This window comes from Lithobates pipiens, unplaced genomic scaffold, assembly GCF_037356315.1.
Source record: "Lithobates pipiens isolate NorthernLeopardFrog02 unplaced genomic scaffold, aLitPip1_a1.2 Scaffold_23, whole genome shotgun sequence".
Lineage (NCBI taxonomy): Eukaryota > Metazoa > Chordata > Amphibia > Anura > Ranidae > Lithobates > Lithobates pipiens.
Window position 1 is genome coordinate 96,061,617 of NW_027507785.1, and position 27,040 is coordinate 96,088,656.

The 27,040-nt window shown below is 41.6% G+C and overlaps 1 protein-coding gene across 1 annotated transcript in view; it reads left to right on the forward strand.

Annotated features, from left to right (window-relative positions):
- Window positions 1-25,927, forward strand: part of TKT (transketolase) — a 77,261-nt gene extending 51,334 nt beyond the window's left edge. Inside the window, exons 7-14 of the mRNA XM_077452080.1 lie at window positions 970-1,163; window positions 5,246-5,410; window positions 6,881-7,037; window positions 17,837-17,967; window positions 20,054-20,137; window positions 23,252-23,345; window positions 24,347-24,469; window positions 25,611-25,927. Of these exons, the coding sequence (XP_077308206.1) occupies window positions 970-1,163; window positions 5,246-5,410; window positions 6,881-7,037; window positions 17,837-17,967; window positions 20,054-20,137; window positions 23,252-23,345; window positions 24,347-24,469; window positions 25,611-25,777 (1,115 nt within the window). The 3' untranslated portion in view covers window positions 25,778-25,927. The remainder of the gene's footprint in view (window positions 1-969; window positions 1,164-5,245; window positions 5,411-6,880; window positions 7,038-17,836; window positions 17,968-20,053; window positions 20,138-23,251; window positions 23,346-24,346; window positions 24,470-25,610) is intronic.
- The last annotated feature ends 1,113 nt before the right edge of the window (window positions 25,928-27,040 follow it).

Below are 27,040 nucleotides of genomic sequence, written 5' to 3' on the forward strand. Positions count from 1 at the left end.
TAAAAACACTGCCAGAAGTTCCAACCTTCCCAACTCTGCTACCTGTTGAAGAGATTTCCTGTCCTGAGAGGAAATAAAGGGTAATCTCACTAATAGGGCCGCAGATGGAAAAAAAAACTGCTAGGGGCTCTAATCCCACCTACTCTGTTTTATACAAAAATAAAAATAAATGTTTGCAGGAGCCTGTAAAGCATTGCACCAGCCATCAGCAGATCACTAATGCTATGCAGGTCTCCTGCAGACCTGTCAATGTAAGTGTGTGTCCATATATCCTGTATGGACAAGCAGATACACTGACAGGCAGTAGCAATGAACTACCACGGCACTCCACAGGGTGGTTGGGACTTGTAGCTCATTCACACACAGAGCTCTGTGTATCAATGACGCGGGTGTGTAGGCGGAGCCCCACGCGGCCGCTCGGATTTTAAACACTGACAGTTAGTACGGGGAACTTCTCTCCATATTGCTGTCATGGGGTGGGGGATCGGACAGCAGCTGCAGCATTGGGTACCTGTTACAAGTTCCACCTATAATAATGGGTGAAGCATGTAACATATTCCCTAAGGTAAACTTATCTTTTAAATCAATAGGGTATTGTTACGAAAACTGTCAATAAGCAGATACATCTCTAATTTAATTGTCAGTGTAGCCCCTTGCTTAAGGAAGTGATAACTTGCACCTGTTACAAGATACAGGCTAGCTGTAATAAATAGTATATTGCTAGGTGATTTTTTTTTTTTTATACATTTTTGAATACTGTAATGTATTGGCACCAGGAAGAATGAAGTCACAGTAGTTGAGACAATGGTCCTAATATCACCGTGATTATTATTATGCTCTGCTTCAGTGGTTTTACTGTTCATCTGATAGACATCTTAAACTAACAATGTAACTCACAAATTGTTCCTGACTATCTTTTGGTGAAATGACAATCCAAATCACTCTTTCTCAATAACTTTGTGGTGATAGGGGTGGAAGATAAGGAAAGCTGGCATGGGAAGCCACTTCCAAAAGACTTAGCGGAGCAAGCCATCAAGGAGATTCAGAGCAGAATCCAAAGCAATAAGAAGTTAACACCTACACTCCCTGTGGAAGATGCACCATCTATCTCTATTAAGAACATCAAGATGCCTTCTCCACCTAATTTTAAGATAGGAGACAAGGTATGTAAAGGATCATCAAAAAATTTGAGCAAACAGAGTCTGACACTGCTGATCTCTACTTAATAAAACTAGGACTGTTACTGATTAAAATTTTCATGTTAGATTAATCGATTTTTTTTTTTAAATCTATTTAATCGTCTAATTTCGATTAATTCTAACGCACATACAGATCCAACTACTTTTAGCTGATCTCCTTGCATTGCAACTCTGCATTAGTCAGTGGTAAATGTGGTATACACTATATATAATCACCCACCACTAGTTTGTTTCCACAATCCATGACTTAACTTCACAGTTCACACAAATACGTTTTAAATTCAAACTGTAGCACTGACGTAAGTAATTTTTTTTTCACAGTAGCGTGACAATCCTTCCACCTCCGGTCTAACTAAGCACTCTCACCTTATGGCATGGACCCCTGTGCAAACAGGTGGTCATGCAAGCGGATATCAAAAGGGTTAACACGGACCATAAACTTCTCTATGTCTCCTTAGATCTCAGCAAAGACGCCAGGTCATGGGTAGAAAGAAAAGATCTAAGTGCTCATTGCTTAAGTATAAGATTGAATTTTTGTGTTCAAACACAAACTACTCACATAAAGATGATAAAAACACAGCATGTAAAGCCGACAATCGTCATGCGTAGCTCCTCCTCTGTACGCGCTACATTCAATCAGAACTTCGATGTCACCGGACTCCTCCCCCTTCCCTTTGCTAGCAAACGGAGGCACTTGGGGAAGGGGGGAGGAGTCCGGTGACGTCGATGTCCGTGACATCACCGGATCTCCGACGGAACGCCTTGAAGACCGGAAGCCGGAGGAGAGGTGAGTATTTTGATCGATCAAAAAAATTGTGAACGATCAAAAAAATTTACAATTAATCGAGGAATTAATCTTTCATTTCCAAAGCCCTAAATAAAAAGTTTATGACTTGGCTGCTACATTAGCCATCTAGCTTTAGTACTTTGTGTCATTAACTCAGAATGAGTATGCAGATAAGGACTAGGGATGAACTCCGGTGTGTTCAGATACTATTCTAAACCTGCCTGAGCTATCCCCAGGAAGCCATCACTGCACAAAGCCAGCTGCACAAATACAAGGGGTAATGTACACACGTGGCTGTGGGGTGGGGAATGCCTTTGCTGCTTATGATTGTCAGTCTGCAGTGGCACTTTCCTGGCAGAATAGTTTAGGCACGTTTGGACTAGTATCTGAACACATCTGCGCTCATACCTGATAAGCACTTCTGAGTTTTCTAAGCCCTTCTATACACGGTCGGAGATTCCGACTACCAAATCCGTCGGAGTAATTCCGACGGATTAATTCCGGAAGAGGTCTGGAAGTGATGTTGCATACACGCGGTCGGACTAAGTTGTCAGAAAATCCGATTGTACATAACGTGATGACGTTATTTCGTTAGACGGGACTACATTTAGGCTAGTAGCCAGTAGCTTTGGTCTAGGAATTTGATCTGAGCATGCGTGGCACTTTGTCCGTCGGAGTAGGCTACACATGATCGGAGTATGTCCGATAGGAGCATTTTGTCGGAAAATTTTACCGGCAAGTTGGAAAACTTGGTCCGTCGGATATTCCAACAGAAACAGTCCGATGCAGACCACACACAGTCGGAATACCGACAAAACGGTCCTATAGGATACATTCCGTCGGAATCTCCGACCGTATGTACAAGGGCTAAGACTATCTTGGTTGGCATACTTGTTCTGGGTCAGTGAAAGTATTGAAGCTAGTGGGTCAGAACAGCCACCAGAAAAGTAGTATTTTCAGAAGGAGGTTAGTAATGGAAGCCCCATATTTTCCCACAAGTTTGCATTAACCCCTTCCTGCCCATGATCTGTATACACAGTACAAGGCCCTGTGCTGGTAAAACACTTTTAAATGTTCTTATCTTTGAGAGCCACCAGCCAACTCTTAGTTCAGCTGGTGGCTCTCAATGCTGGCTGTCACTAACAGCATGGGTCTCCATTCAAATAAAAATGTAGGCCTTCAGCCTACAAGGGAATGCTGCCACTTGACTTATGTTTAATGCTATAATTATCAAATTAATGATAATAATAATATTATGAATTATTACATATAAAAAAAACTGTATTACATTTTATACACTTTAATCCCTTCCCACCGAGCGTACGCAGATGTGCATACTCGGTTTCCGGGGGGTATACCGGGATGATGCCCGCACCTGCAGGCATCATCCCAGTACCGTTTTTTTCAGCGAGCGATTGGCTTTCCAGCCATAACAACCACAGTGGCTAAAAGCCGCTCGGCTGTTATGCCGGAGGAGCGGGAGGGGACATCCCCCCTCCCGCCGCTGTTACCGGTGCTCCCACTCGATCGGGAGCACCGATTCGCGCTCCGACGCCTCCGGCTGCTGGGGAGTACTGGAACGAAGCCGTAAGCGGCTTCGTTCCAGTCTCCTCATAGTAAACACGGAAGCGACGTCATGACGTCACTTCCCGTTTACTCGGCTGCCAATGGCGCCGGTTTTAAAAAGATATACGGTATTCAGAATCCCCGTTTTGGGCGATCTGAATACATTGAAGTGTAAAGGAGGGGTGGGGGTCTTTTAGACCCTCGATCCCTCCATAAAGAGTACCTGTCACCACCTATTACTGTCACAAGGGATGTTTACATTCCTTGTGACAGCAATAAAAGTGATCAATTTTTATTTTTTTTTTAAACAATTTATTCATTTTCAAATAAATAAAATAAAAGAAAAACTAAAAAAAATTTTTAAAGCGCTCGCCGTCCCCGCGAGCTCGCGAAGCAAAGAAAACGCATACGGAAGTCGCGCCCGCATATGTAAATGGTGTTCAAATCACACATGTGAGGTATCACCGCGATCGTCAGAGCGAGAGCAATAATTCTAGCACTAGACCTCCTCTGCAACGCTAACCTGGTAACCGTAAAAAAAAATTAAAGCGTCGCCTATTGAGATTTTTAGGTACCGTACTTTGTCATCAATCCACGAGTGCGTATTTACTCGGCGTAACATTATCTTTCACATTACGCAAAAAAATTGGGCTAATTTTACTGTTTCGTTTTTTTTTTAATTCATGAAAGTGTCCCTTTTCCCAAAAACACCGCTGCACAAATACCATGTGACATAAAATATTGCAACAATCGCTGTTTTATTCTCTAGAGTCTCTGCTAAAAATATATATATAATGTTTGGGGGTTCCACGTAATTTTCTAGCAAAAAATATGGATTTTAACTTGTAAACACCAAATGCCAAAAATAGGCTTAGTCATGAAAGGGTTAAATACATGTTTTATGAATTTGTCAGCTTATAATATTTTTTTTTATTAAAACAAAACACCATGCCAAATACAAGTCTTTGCATCCCAAAAAAATATATAAAAATTATTTAGGTGCAAAATTAGTCATAGTGGTGAAATGTAGCAGTTGCTGAGTTAACTGACACATTATGATTCTGCAGGAGTTTGGTCTAGGTAGCTAGACATGAATGACCTCTGGGTACAGACAGGTTGAAGAAAACCTATGATTCAGCCATGAAGGGCAAAGTAATAGGTTTACTTTGACACTCTTTCCAAATCAACACTTACCTTTCCTTCAGCTACCTGAAGTGAAGAGTGGGGAGCATGTGACACAATCCATGTGACAGTAGTGGCGATTGGCCTCAGCAGTGTGTTGTCTCCAAATAGAGTAATTTGGAATTTAAGAAGGGCTGTCCTTCCCTAGTGACAGATGGATGGAGCAGAAGAGAAGGGAAGGAAAGGTAGGTAGGTATGTGTAGCTGTGAAGGGAAACATTAAAGTGAACCTGTTGCTTTCTCCTGCATAAATATGACATTTTATATGATTACGAGCTGTTTTTACGCATGATACACCTGAAATTTGCTGTACCCACATTCTCTTACGTTTTGCATCAGACTATGGCATGCTGTCACCCTGTTGTTTGCTATACAAGTATGGGGGTGGCAGGATTCTATGTGTAGTGTGCAGGCATTTTCAAATGAACATTCCTTTAAAAGATTTATGTGTGTGCCTTATTGATTGTGCTTTTCTGCTGAAACAAAATGCATCAACAAAATTTCTCTTCCAGATGGCTACTCGCAAGGCTTACGGTTTTGCCCTGGCTAAGCTGGGACATGCCAGTGACAGAGTTATTGCTCTGGATGGTGATACCAAAAACTCAACATTCTCTGATATGTTTAAAAAAGAGCACCCAGATCGCTTCATTGAGTGTTACATAGCTGAACAGAACATGGTAAGTCTGCTATAAGTGTGTCTACTGTGTTTTGCAGGGTATATTAATATGAGGTGCAGAAATTAAATAAAATGTATGCGTTCCTTGTCTCTATACTTGCATAGCTTCCAACTGTCTCTGATTTGGAGGGACTGTCCCTGATTTGGAGCAATGTCCCTCTGTCCCTCATTTTGGTCTGATCTATATAGTATATAAAATGCCTTTTTTATCTTTCAAAAAGTGTTTCCCAGTGCTAAACCTTTCATCCAATTTCTAAATTGCTGCATTTGTACATTTTAAAAGCCAATATAAAGGAATAGTAGTGGTAAAAAAAAAGTCCTTGTGGATTTAATTAACTTTTTTTTGGTTAGTTCTTCTTTAAGGGGGTGTGGCAGCGGGCATGTCCTATGCCTACATACATTTGTTAGTAGGTGTCCCTCATTCCCATCTCAAAATGTTGGGTGGTATGTACTGTTTTGGGTCATCAGCTCAGACAGTGTTGAAGCCAAAGCATCGGCGTGCCAGCTACTAAACTAGCATTCTCAAAAACATGGTTCAGCAATGGTAGCCCCCAAAGACTTGTATTACAGGGTCCCTTTAATGCCTAATTCCAGCCTTTTTCTTTTGTTTTGGATACACTTAAACTTAGATTTTTTTTCTTTCTTTGGTCCGAGAGGAATTTTGTGATGTCACCGGGACAGAAAGGCTCAGATGCTCTACTAAAAATGTGTTTTGACTGTATCCCTAATGGAGCAATTTCATTTTACTATCTTTCTTGACAGGAAGTGAGGGGAAATCCCCCCCCAACAGACACACAGATAGCAATGACAATCTAAAGGGGGTTTTAATAAGCGTAAACAAGTGGCATCCACACCAACCTATAACTACCCATTGCAGCAAGGTGCACATGGAAGGGCTACTCATGCCAAAAAGCAAACAAAGATTCCCAGTTCACTTACCAGCCAGCCTTCAACAAACCAAATTGTCCTATCTAACAGTTCACATTAAAAACAAGGGGTGTAGTTTGCACACATTTTCATTATATACATATAAGCTGCAGCGCCCCGCATCATGGCACCCCAGTGTACTGTAGGCTGGCTGGTAAGTGAGCAGGAAATCTTTGTTTGGAGGTTTAATAAGCACATACATTAAATGTTTAAGTTAATGGTTTTGGAATGGAATGCCAAATAAGTTCTTATAGGTGTGATGGTCAGGTATCCACACATGTTTGACTATTATTTGTAACAATCAAACTCTTTGCTATAGCCCTTGGGTGTTTTTTAATACAATGTACAGTTTCTGATATTGTATGATATATTTAACCATATCCACTTTATTTAACATGCTTCTCAAATTTTTCTGACATTTTTCTGGTCACCTTTTTCACCTAAATACAGTGATCGTCAAAGTGAAGACATTTCACTTTATACATGGCATAATCCACTAGTCCAAGTTGTATTAATGTTATCATATTATGTTCTGTTGCTTTAGGTGAGTGTAGCTGTTGGCTCCGCCACTCGTGACCGTACTGTTGCCTTTGGCAGTGCATTTGCCACATTCTTCACGAGAGCCTTTGATCAAATCAGAATGGCAGCCATCTCCGAGAGCAACATCAACCTTGTTGGATCCCACTGTGGAGTTTCTATTGGTGAGTTTCATGGCAGTTCAGCTTTTTCTCAACAGATCATTTGCATACTTTTAAGCTTGTATAGGTGAGACTGAATGTGCCCACAGACATGAAAAGATTACTAAATCAGCGAGTTGATTATGGTTGGATCAGAAGGTGATCTTGTATTTGTGGGTATTTGATGATCTAGGCATGCAACCTTTGGCCACTCAAGCTCCAGAGAAGAATCTAACACTCAATATTGATTTTACCAATCTCTAGTTTTAAGGCCATTAGAAGGATGGCACCAGTGATATCTGCACTATGCTTAGTTCTGCAGACTCGACCAAGGCGTTCTTCTTAAGTTTGATATACTGTACTGTACATGAATGCCATATTTCTCAATTTGCAAGAACCAGGATCATTACTTAAAGTATAATCTGTTAAACAACCCATTCATATTAAAATAGGAAATGAAAGGCAAAACATTTGTGTACGTACAGTATCTCACAGAAGTGAGTGCACCCCTCATTTTCACTTAGGGGTGTACTCACTTTTGTTGCCAGCAGTTTAGACATTAATCTCTGTGTGTTGCGTTATTTTGAGGGGACAGCAAATTTACACTGTTCTAACTGTTATACAAGCTGTACACTCACTACATTACATTGTAGCAAAGTGTAATTTCTTCAGTGTTGTCACATGAAAAGATAGAATAAAATATTTACAAAAATGTGAGGGGTGTACTCACTTTTGTGAGATACTGTATATAAAAAAAAATTATAAATACCTGTTATTCCCTTTTTTAATAAATTATCACATACCTTCTGTTCTCAGCTGCATTAGGAGCTCAGAGAGATGAGGGAGCAGAAATAGCAGCACACTGGTCTTCCCAGTAAATGGCTGTACTGAAATGGTGGGACAAGTCTGAACATTGAAGGGGAGCAGGCTGAGCTCTCAACACAGATATTGCTCTCATTCCTAGTGTGGTCAGTTTTTTAATGGGAAAGCAGAGGGACTGGCAGGAACTCCAGGTACCTGTATTTCACACAAAGGAAGCAATACAAAGAGATCAGGATACTTTTTCATGAAAGTACATGGTACAGCAGGCACATATCAGGAACATGAAATGCTGAGTTTAGACATTCTTTAAATCCTTGGGGCCAATTGGAATTCAGGGTCCATGATGTCTTCTTTTCTTATTAGTACAAAAAAAGACCAACTAGAATGTAATTGTCTTGAAAATGTCATGATTTGTACATATAAAATGGAAACAAAGAAGATTTCTTGAAATGGGGTTGGTGTTGTATGTTTAGAGTCCAATGCTCTTTCTGCTTCCCTCATTTTTGGACAAAGTTCATTAACATATTTTAATTAAATTATTTGAGTAGCATGCATATACTGGGGTTAGGTTTGTATAGATTTAATGCTACATTGGAGCCTATGGAGAATATCACAGTGTAAGTTATAGGTAAGTGAAAACCAGTTACACACTTTGTTGTAGAAAAGTAAATGGCTTGAAAGGTATTGTAATCATAAAACTAAAGGTGTGCACCCTCATCCCAGTAAGTAAAGTTAGAAGAAAGTGTTAATGTCTCTGGTCTCCTATCAGAGGCATCAACAAAAAGGGATGAGCATGGGGATTATCACGGGGCACCTATCAATTTATTCACAATAAATTAAATATCAAAACATTGGATCATATTAAAAACAATTTATTCCGAAAAAGAATCATATACAAAAATATACAAATAAAATATCTCATAGTACAATTGGTAGAGACGCATAAGGTAATTGCTCAACTAGTTTTGCTTTGCAGCTTCATCAGGACATTACCTAAGTCTCTCCAGCCCTATTTCAACCCCTGGTCAAGCTCAAAGGCGGAGAAGGGGGATAAAGGTCTTTCCCGGCGACTGGGAGGGGGATATTTCAAGGCACCGACACGGATCCGAACATAATGTAATATAATAGATATTTGCCCGTATTCAATTAAGCAAGGATAAGTAGATAGTCCCCGGAGGTACAGGAGGGTCTGATTTAGCCAAAAGTATGGCACATTAAAGGTCTGTGTGGGCAGCAATTGCAGGAGAATTTTCCCTTTAAGTCAGTTAGGTAATATGAATAACGACTAGATTTACCCCCGTATCGTACCATCCATCAGGTACCCTCAATCCCCTCCGGGTCCGGTCGCAGTGTGGCTGGTGGCTATAGCTCTAAATTCATTTGGTCCATGCACACAAACTTTCTTTGTTTGGAAATCTGACTTCCTATGTCTTGGCCCATCTAGGCTTTGGTAGTTCAGTAATACCCTTTGTGCACAGTACAGTCTCTGGCTTACCACGGATGACACATTTTTCAGATGGCAGCAGTAGGGGTTGTAGCATACTACTCTGGACTGTTGCTTCTCTGGCCTTTCCTGTACTGTGCAAACATAGTGTTCTCAATTATTCAGCATGTTTTAGCTCTCTATTTTCCCCTCATTTCATCTTTTCCTTACTCTTTATTTTCTTCTACCTGTATTCTTTCCTGTTTTCTGTGTTTCGGTGCTAATTTTCCTCCCTCACTCCCCATACCTTCCTAAATCTAACATTCTCCCCCTCTCTCTCCTCTTCCATCTGGTATCTTGTAGTAAGGAAATGTAGTAATTCCATTAAGTAATGGTTTAAGAGAAGCTCAGCCAGTGACTTTTTGGGGGGGGGGGGGAGCTGAAGGGGGCCGGAGCCCCGAGTGGGCCCCAAAAAGCCCCAGGTCTCAGGCATTCATAATTCTATTGTTAGCCCCGAGCCCAGGCAGCCACTCAGCGGCAGCCAGGGGGGACCTCCTGGAGACTGCAGCACCTATGATGGACATCACACTGGTTCAATGCCGGGACCGTGGGATGTGTGATGTCCATCATAGGCACTGCAGGCCCCAGAAGTCGGGAAATTACAATGTGGTCGTGCCGAGCACTATGAGATCTCTGCTCGGCGCTCGCTCTGTGTAAATGGGCAGGCTGCTCTCCTGTCCTGGCACTGGCTGCCTGCTGTCTCTCACTGTCCATGAATAGGATGGGCGCGCTGCACACTACAGGTAAGGCTGAGCTGCAGGAGGAGGTCATCTGATGTGGAAAAGTGAAAAAAAAGGTGAGTGTAATGGTCAGTGTGTGTCAGGTAGGTTATTGTGTGTCAGGTAGCTCAGTGTCGGTCAGGTAGGTCAGTGTGGGTCAGGTAGGTTAATGTGTGTAAGGTAGGTCAGTGTAATGGACAGATAGGTAAGTGTAATGGTCAGGTAGGTCAGTGTAATGGTCAGAATGAATCCCCATCCATCAGTTTTTGGCAAACCAGATCAGATTGGATGTTGGAGGGTGTCAGCAGACACATGTCCGCTAACATCTGCTGCTCCATAGAGAGGTTCTGATCGAGTCTGCCTGAAAAAAAGGGAAAAGTGGACCCAAGTGGAACGTCTGTGTAAATGGGGTCATATGTATGGTGAAAGAAACCGTTCTGATGCAAACAAAAGCTAGTCAACCCAGGCCCTTAATCTGAAAATCTGTTTTTGATGGGTTATTCTGTTTAGGAAGCAAATTGTTTTAATTGGGATTAGAATCCGTGGCTTCAGTGATCCAAACAAGAAAGTTTGGTCACAAATAGCCAATACTATTTGCAGATTAAATGTTCAATTAAATATCTTCAGTAGTTTTGTTGCATTGAGAGATCCAGGTGTGATATTATGTGTTTAGGTGTGATCTTACAAGGCTTCCAGTCTAATACTGTATATCCTCCTACATTTCTTTCATTCTTCGCCTTGAACCCTCATTTTCTTTTTGTTCTAGTTTTCTTCTCTTTCTTTACCTCCTGCTTCCAAACACAAGAAGACTGGTGTCTCCAGGTAGTCCTGCATGCTAGCTAAGAATTCTTAACCCCTGGTCTTTGTGTGGTTGCCTTTCTTGTTATCTTTCTGCTGATACGTTTAACACGTGTAATATCAAATGTACTAAAGCTAAATTCTAAGTTCTGCTTTTTTCCGACTGTAAACTTAGAGCTAGTGAAGTGTAGTGTTTGTGATGCATTTACACAGTTACTCTCAAACTGACCTTAAATGATCCCAAAAGCCTATTTACACTTGCCCTTAGGACACCTAAAGACTTATGCCGCGTACACACGATCAGAAATTTGGCCAGCAAAAGAGCGATGAGAGCTTTTCATCAGAAAATGCGACCGCGTGTAGGCTCCATCAGACTTTTGCTGGCAGAATTTCGGCCAGCAAAAGATTGAGAGCATGTTCTCAATTTTTCGGAAAAAGTTTCTATCGGAAATTCCGATCGTCTGTGGCAATTCCGATGCGCAAATAAATGGGGACACATGCTCGGAAACAATTCAACGTATGCTCGGAAGCATTGAACTTCATTTTTGCAGCATGTCGTAGTATTGTACATCACCGCGTTCTTGACGGTCGGAATTTGGTGTGACCGTGTGTAGGCAGCACAAGCTTGAGCGGAATTCCGTCGGAAAAACCATCCAAGGCTTTTCCGACTGATTTGTTCTTCCAGTGATTTTTATTTTTTTTTAAACTGCTGTATTATGACTTTACCAAGCTTAGCAATCATATGCCATCGGCCAATGGAGCCATACATAAAGAATCTCTTTCTTCAATACAGTAAAATGAACCTGTACTTTTCCTATGCAGGGAAAAACATTAGGTTCAATTTTATGCGGGTCCTCGTGGAGTTTTATTCTTTCTGTTCTCTTTACTCACCCACTGCTATGTTTGCTTGGGGACATATCCAATACTTTTTTTAGTATGTGGGCGCATATGACTCACTACTGTTCCTTAAACCACCTCCCTCAGGATTTACATTTTATGAGATTGCCGTTATTGTTTTGAGCGTTTGTTATTGCAGAGACTGTTCATAATCATGTGAAACTCCGATACGCCTTCAGTAATTCCAAAAGCTAAGCAAATGAAAAAATTATTCTCGCTAATTGGCTTTTCTTCAATGTCTTTACAATTGTTTATATAACATGTACATGGTAACGTATATCTAAAAACTTCTGCGCTCTATGGAAAAGTGGAAAGTAACTAGTAGAAAAAAGCAGCAATCACTAAATGAGTTGTCTCTCACTACTGGAAAATAAAAATAAAAATTGTGATGCGCTAATTTCAAACCATAAAATAATCGTAGTAAGCCACAAATATGCAATTTAAAAAATACAAAGTGCAACTGTGCATAAATTAGTCAAATAATGCTTCTGTGCATACATAAAAGTGATAGCTAGTGCATAAACCATAAGGTGACTCTATGTGCAAACAAACGCAAATTTGTCATAAAGACCAAAATACATACATATATAAAGTGTGTAAACTTATTGCAAAATGTATATAGTGAAGCAAAGACAAGTTCGGGGTATACGTTTAAGTGATAGCTAGTGCAAGGACCATAAAGTGACTAAATGTGCAAAAAACGCAAATTTGTCATATAAAACCTAAAAAACGAAAACATATAAAGAGTGAATATACTTAAAAAGTGTATAAAATGAAGCAAAACCAGGTACTAAAATAACAAACAAATATAAAATGTTCAATTCAAGTGACCAGCGTGATTGAAGATAAAATGTCCCATACACAGTCAGATCATGCAATTCGGTAAATGCACTAAGTAAAACGTGCAACGTGCTGGGCAATCAATCCATCCGTGATGATCCGTGCAATAGAGTGCAAATAATATGCAATTACCTCACTGCTGTGAGTAAACAGCAATATAAATGATGATCACCAGGATGATTGCAGAAAACGGCTGGGTAACACAATCTTTAGGAGACTTCTCTAACTTCCTCGTGAATGGCAGGTAAACTCAAAGGAATAGATTAAAGGAGACCGCCATAGTGTAGTATTTAAAACATCTAAGTTTTATTAAACAAGTTTTAAAACTACTCACAAACGAAGCTGATATAAACACATCAGACAGATGTTGATCCCAGTTGAAGTCTCCAAGACGTAACGCGTAGGAACCCGGAAGTGACGTCCATATCCGGTTTTACTCTAATGCTGTCTGTCTGATGTGTTTATATCAGCTTCGTTTGTGAGTAGTTTTAAAACTTGTTTAATAAAACTTAGATGTTTTAAATACTACACTATGGCGGTCTCCTTTAATCTATTCCTTTGAGTTTACCTGCCATTCACAAGGAAGTTAGAGAAGTCTCCTAAAGATTGTGTTACCCAGCCGTTTTCTGCAATCATCCTGGTGATCATCATTTATATTGCTGTTTACTCACAGCAGTGAGGTAATTGCATATTATTTGCACTCTATTGCACGGATCATCACGGATGGATTGATTGCCCAGCACGTTGCACGTTTTACTTAGTGCATTTACCGAATTGCATGATCTGACTGTGTATGGGACATTTTATCTTCAATCACGCTGGTCACTTGAATTGAACATTTTATATTTGTTTGTTATTTTAGTACCTGGTTTTGCTTCATTTTATACACTTTTTAAGTATATTCACTCTTTATATGTTTTCGTTTTTTAGGTTTTATATGACAAATTTGCGTTTTTTGCACATTTAGTCACTTTATGGTCCTTGCACTAGCTATCACTTAAACGTATACCCCGAACTTGTCTTTGCTTCACTATATACATTTTGCAATAAGTTTACACACTTTATATATGTATGTATTTTGGTCTTTATGACAAATTTGCGTTTGTTTGCACATAGAGTCACCTTATGGTTTATGCACTAGCTATCACTTTTATGTATGCACAGAAGCATTATTTGACTAATTTATGCACAGTTGCACTTTGTATTTTTTAAATTGCATATTTGTGGCTTACTACGATTATTTTATGGTTTGAAATTAGCGCATCACAATTTTTATTTTTATGTACATGGTAACGCTCAAATAACTTTTTAGGGTGTTTTATACATTGATTTTCCAATAAAATGAGTTACTACGTATATATTAAACATGGCCCATTTTTGGCTATACTGTATATAGGACAAAAAAAAAATTAAAATGGCCAATAGTTATACTCAAATGTCCCAATTTGCTGGTCCTCAGTTAGTAACAGGGACTGTGGGCTGGATCTTATGAAGTCATCAAGGCAAAAGGGTGCCATGTAGAGATTAGAGGGTGATTGCACATTCAAGCACAACCTGGCCTCTGCTATGACGTCAAAAATCAAAAAATCTAAAAAAAGTGTTGTAGAGTAGGTCATAATCTTGCTAGGCTAGCTCTGCAGACTTAAGAAGTTTATGTCAACTGAGGGAAGAGGTGGAGGACTTGAGTGCCACAGACATCTACTGCGGGAGCTTCTTATTGAGTGAGAATCACAAGCATCGGGATATGATTTACAACTTGGTTGATTAATGTCTATACCCCAAGTTGTTTGGCTAGCTGCTACCGGTAGTTACCTGCCCCCCTTAGACATGAGACGAGAGTGGCCAGATCAATCAACTTCTTCTCATATTGACAGCCTATTATCGTTAAATGAACTGCTATTCTGGTGTAGTGGTAAACTGTTTTTTTTAATGTCTATTATACTATTACAAAAATGTAATAATATTCGTTTAATTGCACTTGCCAAGATTCCCTAGAGTAGAATTCAGAACCAAATAGGCAACACTCTCTTTTGCATAAAACTGTTACCAGCTAGGGCTAGGTTTCAGTATACTGTGATCAGGGTGGATTTGATTTAACTCAAGTTGATTTAAATCACTAGTAAAAAGGCTTGATTTAAATCAACTCGATTTAATTCATAATTTTTAAATCGCAACTGTCATCTCTGTCCCACAGCGGCTCCTCCTCTGACCTGCTGTTGACTCACCGACAGTCCCATTCACTTTAATGGGACAGTTGTTGATGTGGCAGTGACACAACAAGGTGAGGAACGTGGCAGCAGCAGGTGAGTGGATGCCCGCTAACAGGTGCTGCTATGATGGATCTGAAATGACAGGTACTCTTTAAATGTAAGGAGCTTAGTTAGAATCTTAGTTAGAATCTTTAATATTTGCAAACAAAATAAAGGTTTCCTATTTAGAATAATAAGCTGTCAGGTTAGTGAAACAGCGATATCAGAACCGATTCAGTCATACAGTTTGTAGTGTTCATAGATTTGCAAAACTATATAAAGGAATATTCCTGAACTTTGTTTTATCTTATGGTTACTGTGAAATTGTTTGAATGTATCAATGTAGTGCATGTTATCTCAGCTTGCAGAGCTTGGATTTAATTTAATTGAATTTACCAAAAATGTAAATATTGCAGCATATACAGCCTTATGCTACATAACTAAGCTCCATTTCATGCTGAATAAACAAAATTAATAATGTATCTTAACCCCTTCACGCTGACCATGCGCAAATATGCGTTCTCAGCTTGAAGGGGTTATACCGGGGTGATGCCTGCAGGTGCCACAGGGAGACGCAAGCCACCATTCCGTACGTCTGCCGCCTGGGCTGAGACCCGAATGAAGCCGGATTCGGCTCCGATTTTGTCTCCAATGTAAAATGGCCAATGGCGCGGATTAAAAAAAATGACAGTATTCAGAAACACAGATTTTGATGATCTGAATACTTTTAAGTGCCAAGGACAGATTTGAGGCCTTTAAGCCCTTGTACACACGGTCGGATATTCCGATGGACAATGTCCGATAGGACCGCGTTGTCGGATAATCCGACCATGTGTGGGCTCCATCGGACTGTTTCCGTCGGAGTATCCGACGGACCAAGTTTTCCAGCTGGGCTATAAAATTTTCCGACAACATGATCCGATCGGACTTTGTCCGATTGTCTGTAGAGAATTCCGATCGAACAAAGTGCCACGCATGCTCAGAGCAAATTTCTAGACCAAAGCTATTGGCTACTAGCCTGAACGTAGTCCCATCGTAATGAAATTACGTCATCACGTTCTGAATGATTGGATTTTCCGACAACTTTGTCCGACCGTGTGTATGCAACAGTTTCGGACAAAATCCGTCGGATTTGGTTGTCAGAATGTCCGACCGTGTGTACAAGGGCTTAGACTCCCGATCCCTCCATAAAGAGTACCTGTCACTGGCTATTACTGTCACAAGGGATGTTTACATTCCTTGTGATAGCAATGAAATGATCAGATTTTTTTTTTAAGGGATAATTTAAAAAAAATAAAAATAAATAAGAATTTCATTTTTTTTAAAGCACCCCCTCCCCAGCGTGCTCGGGCAGCAAAGAAAACAAGTATGTTTTATAAGTTTTATAACTTGTGCCTGCAAATGTAAACGGTGTTGAAATCTAACATGTGAGGTATCACCGCGATCATCAGAATGATAGCAATAATTGTAGCAAAAGGCCTCCTCTGTAACTCAAACCTGGTAACCGTAAACATTTTTTAAAGCATCGCCTATGGAGATTTGTAAGTACCGTAGTTTGTCGTTATTCCATGAGTCTGCGCAATTTCAAAGCATGACATGTTAGGCATCTATTTACTCAGCACAACATCATCTTTCACATTATACAAAAAAATTGAACTAACTTTACTGTTTTTGTTTTTTTTAAAGTGCCCAAATAATTGCATTTGAAAGACCGCTGCGCAAATACCGTGTGACATAACAAAAATGTCAGCGATTGCCATTTTATTCTCTAGGGTCTCTGCTAAAAATATACATTATAATGTTTGGAGGTTGTAAGTAATTTTCTAGGAAAAAATATGGATTTTAACTTGTAAGCAACAAATGTCAGAAATAGGCTTAGGCGTGAAAGGATTAAAAAGAAAACTATCTTTAGATTTATTAAAATATTTTTTTATTTATTTTATTAAAATACATTTGATGAAAATCAAAAAAATATGATTTAAATCGTAAAAATCCTATTGTTTAGATTCTTTAAAAAAAAATCATTGATTTTTTATCCACCCTGACTGTGATTAGGCCATGGCTAGGGGAGCAGGGCTACCAGTGGTGGTACAGGTCCACCCATATATCATTTTGCTAACGTCTAGTAACATATGTCGATGTACAATAGGTATCAGATTGTCACTCTGCCTGCCAATGCAAAGCAGCTAGGTCATCATTGTAGCTTCTGCACAGTTTTGTGGGTAAAGTAGTGATCTATGTGCTTTGATTTTACCCTCTATGGATCCACACACGTAACTCAATTGCTGGCATAATAGGGTTTTGTTCCCATCTTTTAGTCATAAGTTCTGGTTGTACTGAGGCTAGCAAGTCAATTGCGGTAGGAGGGGACAGCACAAGGCAGCTGGCATAGGGGAGAAGGGAGCACAATTCCAACTAGTATTGCCTGTAATCTCCCTGAAGCTGATCTTTCTCCCATAACTGACTTACCATGCCTTGTTCTACACTGTGTCTGTGTGTGGAGGCAGCCATCTTGGTAGAGGCAGTGTTTTGCTTCCTCATGTCGAAGCAAAGAGAACAGCAGCACAGCAATGACATTATCATCATATCTCATTTCAAATATCACAAGACTAGCAGTCAGAGGCAGTAGTGCCTTCAGTCTCACACTGAGGATATACAGAAATAAGGCCGTAGGCACAGGAAGTACACTGTTTTTTTTTTCAGGAGGACTTTTAGACAAAATGCAGATTTTTCAGGGCACAGCTAACATTTCTAAAAAAATTTATAACATAGCAAATTTTCGATTTTTGAGTTAAGGTCCACTATAAAATAAAAGAGTCTCCACTTAACAAGCATGCTCCTTACAATGAAACTACTTGTCTAGATTCTAGTGATCACTTTAACTAATATAAAGGAATTCAGTCAAGATTGGAAACGTTAATGCACAAAGGTAAATCAATGCGTATTTTTTTTTATTGGTTCCTAATCACATCACAAGTGTCATCCTTCTGACACTAACATTTCTGAAATTTGCAGGTGAAGATGGTGCATCTCAAATGGGCCTGGAAGATCTGACCATGTTCAGAGTTGTCCCCAATTCAACTGTCTTCTACCCGAGTGATGCAGTGTCTACAGAGAAAGCAGTTGAGCTTGCTGCAAACAGAAAGGTAGGTCCAGCCAGATTACATCATATTCTTGATTACTGTCTGGGCATCAGATCAAGATTGTGAAAATGACGTCAACCTCATATGATGTCCTCCATCTCTCAACTCCATATGAAATTGTAATACAATGAGAACAGCAGAACTTAAACTAATGCCGTGTACACATGATCAAACAATCCAGTGGAAAAGTCCGGCAAACTCAAGTCCGCCAAACAATCCCCCCGTGTGTAGCCTCCGGCATACTTTTTTGACCCGACAGTACAGCGGACTTAGAATGCCGTGTTGCACATCAATCTGCCCGCCGTACTCGCATTTCGGCGGACAATGTGTATGCCAGTCTGCCGTACTTTTGAAATGAGCGGACTTTTCCCGCCCGGAGAAAAGTCCGCTCATTTCGAGCGGGTCTCCAGGTAGGCGGGGCCCGCGAAGGAGACGTCGCTGGCCCCGCCGCCTGGTATGGACTTAAAGGGGAACCCCAACGCCGAAAAAAATCGGCGTGGGAGTCCCCCAAAGTCCACAACAGACCCTTGTCCGAGCACGCTACCCGGCCGGCCAGGAAAGGGGGGGCGAGCGAGCGCCCCCCCCTCCTGAGCCGTACCAGGCCACGTGCCCTCAACATGGGGGGTGCCTTTAAGTCCGGCCCCCCCACCCCAAAGCACCTTGTCCCCATGTTGATGAGGACAAGGGCCTCTTCCCGACAACCCTGGCCGTTGGTTGTCGGGGTCTGCAGGCGGGGGGGCTTATCGGAATCCGGGAGCCCCCTTTAATAAGGGGGCCCCCGGATACCGGCCCCCCACCCTATGTGAATGAGTATGGGGTACAATGTACCCCTACCCATTCACCTGTAAAATAAAGTACAAAAAAAACACAACACACGAGATAAAATACTTTATTGCACAGCTCCGGGGGTCTTCCGTCTTCAGGGGTCTTCTCGCCGGACTCCTCCGCTATCTTCTTGTAGCTCTTTTGCTAGCGGAGGAGTCCGGCTTTCTTCCTCGCCGCCGGCCTCTTCTCCCGACTTCGGGGGTCTTGTCCCCCTCTTTGGTTCTTCTGCCGGGCCACCGCGCCTTCTTATAGCTCTTTTACAGGCGGTGGCCCGGTCTTCTGTCGCCGCCGCCACCGCCTTCCGTTCTTCTTCTTCTTCTTCTCCTTCTTCTCCTGGAGATGTTGACTCGACGCTCTCTCCGGCCACAATGCCAGGGACACGCTGCGCGGCCACTTATATAGGGACAAGGGGCGGTGTCACATGGCTTTATGTCACATGGGTTGGTGTCACATGGTGACCCCGCCCCCTTACGATGTCACAGTCCCCATGTGACATCAACCCATGTGACCAACCCATGTGGCATAAAGCCATGTGACACCGCCCCTTGTCCCTATATAAGTGGCAGCGCAGGGCGTCCCTTGCATTGCGGCCGGAGAGATCGTCGAGTCAACATCTCCTGGAGAAGAAGAAGAACGGAAGGTGGCAGCGGCGACAGAAGACCGGATTCCGATAAGCCCCCCCGCCCGCAGACCCCGACAACCAACGGCCAGGGTTGTCGGGAAGAGGCCCTTGTCCTCATCAACATGGGGACAAGGTGCTTTGGGGTGGGGGGGCCGGACTTAAAGGCACCCCCCATGTTGAGGGCACGCGGCCTGGTACGGCTCAGGAGGGGGGGCGCTTGCTCGCCCCCCTTTCCTGGCTGGTAGCGTGCTCGGACAAGGGTCTGTTGTGGACTTGGGGGGGACCCCCACGCCGATTTTTTTCGGCGTTGGGGGTTCCCCTTTAAGTCCATACCAGGCGGCGGGGCCAGCGACGTCTCCTTCGCGGGCCCCGCCTACCTGGAGATGCGCTCGAAATGAGCGGACTTTCCTCCGCGTGTGTGGGCGAGTCCGTTCATTCCGAAAGTACGGCGGACTTAGTACGGCGGACTTAGTACGCCGTATTAGTCTGCTGAAAAAGTGCCGTTTGTGGGAAAGTAGCCCGTTCGGAAATTCCGACGGACAGTTTGGCGGACGTCCGCCAGACTAAGTATGTCGGACAGACGGCTACGTGTGTACGCGGCTTAAGTTGCTGAAATATAGTAAAACATTTTTTCTATTACAGGGAATTTGCTTTATTAGAACAAGTCGCCCAGAGAATGCTGTTATCTACAACAACAATGAGCAATTCAAGATTGGTCAAGCCAAGGTCAGTGCACGAAAGGAAGCAAAAAAAGCTGATGCAGAAAGATGTGAATTCTGTTTTTTTTTAAAGACCATATACGCTTTCAGTCACTTAGGTCGTGTTCATGAGCAACTTATGCTGCATAATTTGGATACAGCATTCTAGTAATTCACATTCACATAGGGGGTTTCCACCACTATTCACATGTTAGTTTTTTAAGGGGGCGGTGCTACACTTTTTGATTATTCAGTTTTTTTAGGTGTGAAAACACATTTTAGTAGTATTTTAGTGATTAGCATTATATATTTTGGAAATAATTGTATTGTTTCACTATCACAATAGTGAAACGATATATATATGTGTTATTTGCGCATAATATTTTAAAAAGAAGCATGGACAAGAAAAAATATATTTTTTAATAGGCTCTGCCAATACATTTTTTGTGATGTCTTGTAAAAAGCCTTCTTTGCTGCATATAGGTGTATTGATCTGTGTTTTTTTTTTACATTTAAGTGAATGAAATGTATTTCTTAACACAATTTTACTTGCGTCAAACCAGCCTTAGGCCCCTTTCACATGGGCGATCTGATCAGGTCTAACTGTCAGTTTTTCATGCAGACCTGATTGGACCCTCCAGTCTCTTCTATGGGGCAGTGGATATCAGTGAACACATGTTCGCTGACACCCACTGCCTTCCAATCCGATTATGTCCACCAAAAATAGACGGATGGGGAAACTATTTCCCATCCGTCTGGTGGATCAGATCCAATGGAAACAGTCTGTTTCCATCTGATTGCCCCACAGAAGAGAGCAGGCTTTGTCCGTGTCCGCTTTGCATAGCAGAGCAGACACGGACCTGTGATCCACCTGCTCAATCGGGATCAGCAGAGACATGACCAAGCTAATTCTGCTTAACGGGCGCCCATGCAAAAGAGGCTTAAAGGTGTTTGGCCTTTCTGTGGCTGATTGAGGCACCTCAACTTCCTTTTGGTAGATGAACCAAAATGATTATATCCCCTGGTTGACGTGACAATATGTTGGAATTCTCCTGGGAAGAGCGAAAGGCCCACCATTCGGTAATATAATCTGAAAGAAATGTAATGATGATGGTGATGATGATAAAGGTGTTTGTGCAGTACACTGTTGAGAATATGTGAGTGTTTTTTAGGTACTAAAAGGGATCACAGGATATAACATTGTCTGTGTAGATCCTGTAGTATGAGTGGGAATGTGATAGACTCCCCAACCAATGAATTCTGATGTTAGGATTAATTAGACATGTTCATAAACCTTATATGATGCCAGAGATGGTTGGCTACACACTCTCCTTCCTGCCATAAGGCAATAAACCTACTTTATAGCTTGACTACCATGAACGTGGATTTTTATGCCCTAGAATGTCAAAAAAAGAACCTTTCTGATTGTGTGTGATCTATTGAGCCCTATAGTCACCTTTATTTTCTATTTCTAATTTAGCTATTGCATTACAAGACAATGAGAAAAAAAATTGTCAACGCTGATTGACTATCTTGGCCTAGGCGGACAAGACCCAGGCCTAGGGCGGCACTTTACACTTTTGCTCCCAAAACACACACACAAGAAAAAAATAGCTCCCTCCCTGCTCCCGCACGAATACACAACTTTTAGTGTTGCACCAGTCTTATGGGGTGGACTGGGCCAGGGGGCAGGGTCCAGGAGGCAAATTGGTCTGGGGACCCCATAAAGTGGCCGCACTGCTGCCGGTATGATAATACCGTCCTGCGGCCGGTGACTGGCCTGATGTTTGAACAGACCAGGGTCGGAGCTAGGTGGGTGCTTATTAATATATAATTATATATAATATAATTCTATAAGCACCCCCAAAATTCAAAAGGCGCTTCTTGCACATGCCACGCTGTTTTTCTAATAGCATCGTACCTGCAAATTCCCCTATTAATGGCAGAAGTTTGGGAACTCTTTTCTCCCTGTTGAGGGATACAGCAGCTCTGGCCACAAAACCTGCTGCTCCTTAGTCCCAGCAGGTGCGGATTGATATGCACTTCATTGTCAGTAAACATGCAGAGCCCGCAACTGCTCCACCCCTCTGCTGCCTCCTCAGCCAATGGGAAGGGCACTGTACCTGCCCCATTCCCCAGCCTGCCTTATTTGACTTCCAAGCAAGAAAAGGTGCTGGCAGCTGGATCAGGTTTGGGGAGAAGAGAGAAAACCTGAGGATGAGCTTCCAGAGGCAGATAAATAAGCACCTGCAATGAGCACTGTGAGTTTGAGTTTTCTCCCAACACATGGTCCTAAGGAGGGGCACAAGCAGTATACAGAGAGTGGGCTATACAGTGTGGGATACAGAAGGTTGAAAGAACAGCTTCAGAGGACAAGTTCATTTTCTCAATGTATTCATGCTGCATTGTGACACCAGCAAGTCTTTTGGTTAAGATGCTCAGTGGGACATACAGGATACAGACTTCCTGCATTACTTTCTGGCAGCGGAAAATTTGATAAAATGTACAATAAGAGGTTTAGATAATACTATGAATGTGTTCTCTATATTTTATTGCACTACCTGATATCTCCTAAAATAACAAACTAAATTCAGTTGCCAGCCATTACACTTTTAAGCTAATTCCTTCAAACATCTCAATATAGCTGTATGCAATGGCTTCATATACTTGAAAAACAAACCAACATCTACCAGTCCATGTGAATGTCAAGTGCTTGTGCTATAAATAATGTGCAAATCCAGTCCCAGTAGGGTTTTTTGCACACAGTTTTCAGTCCTAGTATATCTTTTTACCTGAGATTCAGAGGTTCACCTCATGCATTGACTCTGTACATAGTGCACTCCTGAAAGATGAACTCTGTACATAGCGCACTCCTGAATGGTACACTCTGTACATAGTACACTCCTGAACACTGCACTTTGTACATGGCAAGCACTGCACTTTGTACATAATGAACTCCTTAACACTGCATTCTGTACATAGATTCCAGTTTAGTCAGGCCTAGGGCAGCGCAAAACTTAAGTACACCACTGGATGGTGTACAGATGTAAGGACCTTCTGTGGTATCCAGTTGTGACATATTCTACCATCATAGCAAACAACAACTTAATATCGCTCGAATCTGTTTTTGTATTTTATATAGGTGGTGCAGCAGAGCAAAGATGATCAGGTGACAGTCATTGGTGCTGGGGTCACTTTGCACGAAGCCCTTGCTGCAGCTTCGGAACTGAAGAAAGGTAAAAAATAGCATTTCAATGGCAGAGTATATTTATTACAATTTATAGCTTCAGATTGATTATGCATAAAGGTTAGTCCAATCACCAGCAGTAGTTTCTGCAAAAGAAGGTTTAATGCAACTTTTCCCTTGCAAGTGTAGATCCATCATAAACAGAGACTTAGGAATTCCACCATCCAGCTGCCTATATTTTCTTATGTTTTTTTGATTCACATCAGCACCTCTACACCACGACTGTAAGAATTTAACTTTTTGTTCCTAAAAAATACTTCTCAGCCTAGAGTGATGACCATGGAGCCCACCCTCACTCTTAGGCTGCTTTCACACTGGGGCGGGAGCGGCGTCGGCGGTAAAGCGCTGCTATTTTTAGCGGCGCTTTACCGTCGTTTTAGCGGCGGTCTGCGGGCGCTAGCGGGGTGGTTTTAACCCCCGCTAGCGGCCGAAAAAGGGTTAAACCCACCCGCAAAGCGCCGCTGCAGCGGCGCTTTGCCGGCGGTATTGCCGCGGTGTCCCATTGATTTCAATGGGTAGGAGCGGTTTAGGAGCGGCGAATACACCGCTCCTTCACCGCTCCAAAGATGCGGCTAGCAGGACTTTTTTCACCGTCCTGCCAGCGCATCGCTCCAGTGTGAAAGCCCTCCGGCTTTCACACTGGAGTGAAAGGGGCCGGTTTTTTTCAGGCGCTACACAGGCTCTATTTTTAGCGCTGTAACGCCTGAATACCGCCCCAGTGTGAAAGCAGCCTTAATGACTAAACTCCAGAGCCCAAAATATAGAAAATAAGATTCCTATCAAACACCTTCTACCTCCTGAAGCTTACAAAAACCACCGCAGCCTTGGAGGCAAATACACCTTGTGCCAGTCCAACTTCCTGCCCATCTGTGGCTGTTTGTTACCATATATACTGAAAAGGTGTAAAAATTTTAGAAAATGTGTAAAAATATTTTCAATTTGACTAACATCAGTCATCATAAACTCAAATTATCTCTTGTGTCCTGATAGATAATATCCTTATCCGTGTTATTGATCCATTCACCATCAAACCTCTGGATACACAAACCATCCTTGAAAGTGCCAAAGCCACTAAGGGCCGAATTGTAACTGTGGAGGACCATTACCAGCAAGGTGAGGATATTTGGAAGTACAGTATGTTGTTCATATTTTGCAAGATGTCTAATAGGTTCTTATTTATTAATAAGGTAACACAAAATGCAATGATATGAACTAATCAATGGAATCCAATTAGATTTCAATATTTATTAGCTTGGAGTAGTCAGAATATCAAAACAATGGTTGCTGATTAGTTGCTAAGGGTTGCTGCACTTTGAACATTGCTGTTTGTAGTATTATATAAAGACTGCATTGCATCCAAGTATTGTATATTGAGTAAAATAAGATAAATGTAATTCTGGGAATCAGCAGATTCCCACCCATTCAATCGTGAACAGAAGATCATTAGCAAACCTTACCTTATGATAAGTGGCCAGTACTGGAGGTGTCTTGCTCACTTCTTCCAATTGTGCTATAGCTAAAAACGTACGTGCGTGGGCAACCCAAACATGCATGTTTATGCTCTAAGCTGGTAAAAAAAAAAATTCTGACATCTGGGCTGTACCTACACATTTAACCATCCTCTTCTTCTGTAGCCTAAGCATACCTTAACATTATAATTCAAACCTATGTATTGCATGGAAAGGAAATAATCTAATTTTCTTTAGGTACTTACATAGCGGTGTCAATTTACACAGCCATTTACATATATATTGTACATTCATAGCAGTCCCTCCTCTCAAGGAGCTTACAATCTAAGGTCTCTAACTCACATTCATGCACATACTAGGGACAATTTAGATAGGAGCCAGTGAATTTGCCAGCATGTCTTTGTAGTGTTGGAGGAAATCCACATAGGCACAGAGAGAACATGCAAACTCCAGGGAGGTAGTGCCATTGTTGGGATTTGAACCAACAACTCTAGTGCTGCTGGGCAGAAGTGCTAACTACTTAGCCACTGTGCAAATGTTTGTAATTGCCTATCTTGTCTATTATGTGTTGTGGCTTTTTTTAAAAGTAGTTACACATTGAAGGCATTATAATAAAACATAGTTATTAATTCAAATGTTAGGTTCATGTAGTGATTTATAATATACACATACTGTATTTCCCAATTGTTGTGAATTATGTATTTCTCAATGTGTTGTCATGGATGTGTTATAAAAAGAAAAGTAATCTGTTTAAGTCATGTGATATACATGTGTTTATACATTAGGTGGTCTTGGAGAGGCAGTGGCAGCTGCTATGGTTGGACAGCCTGGAATTACAGTGAAGTCACTGGCAGTATCCGGAGTTCCTCGCAGTGGCAAACCAACTGAGCTTCTCAAGTTGTTTGGTATCGATAAAGACGCTATCGTGGAAGCTGTCAAAAATATGGTCTGAACATCCAACTCAGAGCAGAGCAAATCTTCACAGCATTCCATATTTCAAGGTCTTATGCAATAAAGTTTCTGAATAATGGCACTGTTAATACAATAAAGCTTATAAACCGTACTTGTGAGTGAATGAGAGGTCAATAAATAGATAAGCGGACCTATGTTATGTATTTTATTATTATTACATTTAAATTAAATTGAAACCAGGAAGATTCAGCTTACATACAGCCCGGCAGACCTCTATTAACCAATCAGGCTCTATTACAGAAAACAAGGTGCCGTTAGAGAGAGCACAGAGCTGTTATCATCAGTGTGTTGCTGCCACTTCACTAATCTAATCACAAGCTTGGACAGTCTTTGCCCAAACTACATTGCTTCAAATGCAGTAGAGATAGGAGGTCAGAACCTAGCTGTGCCATTTGACAGGGTGACTGGAAAATTATCTAAAAAGATAAAAAAAAATTAAATCAATATGTTTGAAATTGTATTTAGCTGTCTGCTTATACCTTGACTTCAACACAATACCCTGTATAAGGCCTTAGGGGCCAGGGGCAAAAAATTCACTTTGGCAGAGTGAATTTTCTTGCATTTCAGTTATCAGTCAGATGCCAAGAGCATTTATATAGTGCTGACAATTTATAAAGTGCTTGATATACTGTACATTTTGTACATTCACATCAGTCCCTACCCTCAAGAAGCTTACAGTCTAAGTTCTAGAAGCCAATTAACCTACCAGCATGTCGTTGGAGGGTAAGAGGAAACCCACAAGCACAAGGAGAACTTGCAAATTCCAGGCAGGTGATGTTGTGGATGGGATTTGAACCAATGACCCTAGTGCTGCCAGGCAGAAGAGAGCAGGCTAACCACTATGCTACTCTGCTGCCAATTAGAATAAATTAAGGCACAGCTCAAAATCTGCAGATCCCCAAAAAAAAATGTGTCAGGACCCGACCCACAGATTGTCTATGTTAGATGGACTACAGATGTTCAGCTACTGACCTATAGTCTTTACCTTTCCTACTTATTAAAACAGGTCATACACCAGCCTTCTCTTTCAGACCTTTTGCAGGAAACAATCTTTAATCATGTTATGTATTATTGTAGTCCAAATTTACAGAGGAATAATCATTGGGGTGATTTACTCAAAACTGGAGAGCACAAAATCTGGTGCAGCTATGAATGGTAGCCAGTGAGCTTCTAAAGCCGCGTACACACGGGCGGACTGTATGGCCTACTTAGTCCGTCGAAACACATTTCAGCGGATAGTCCG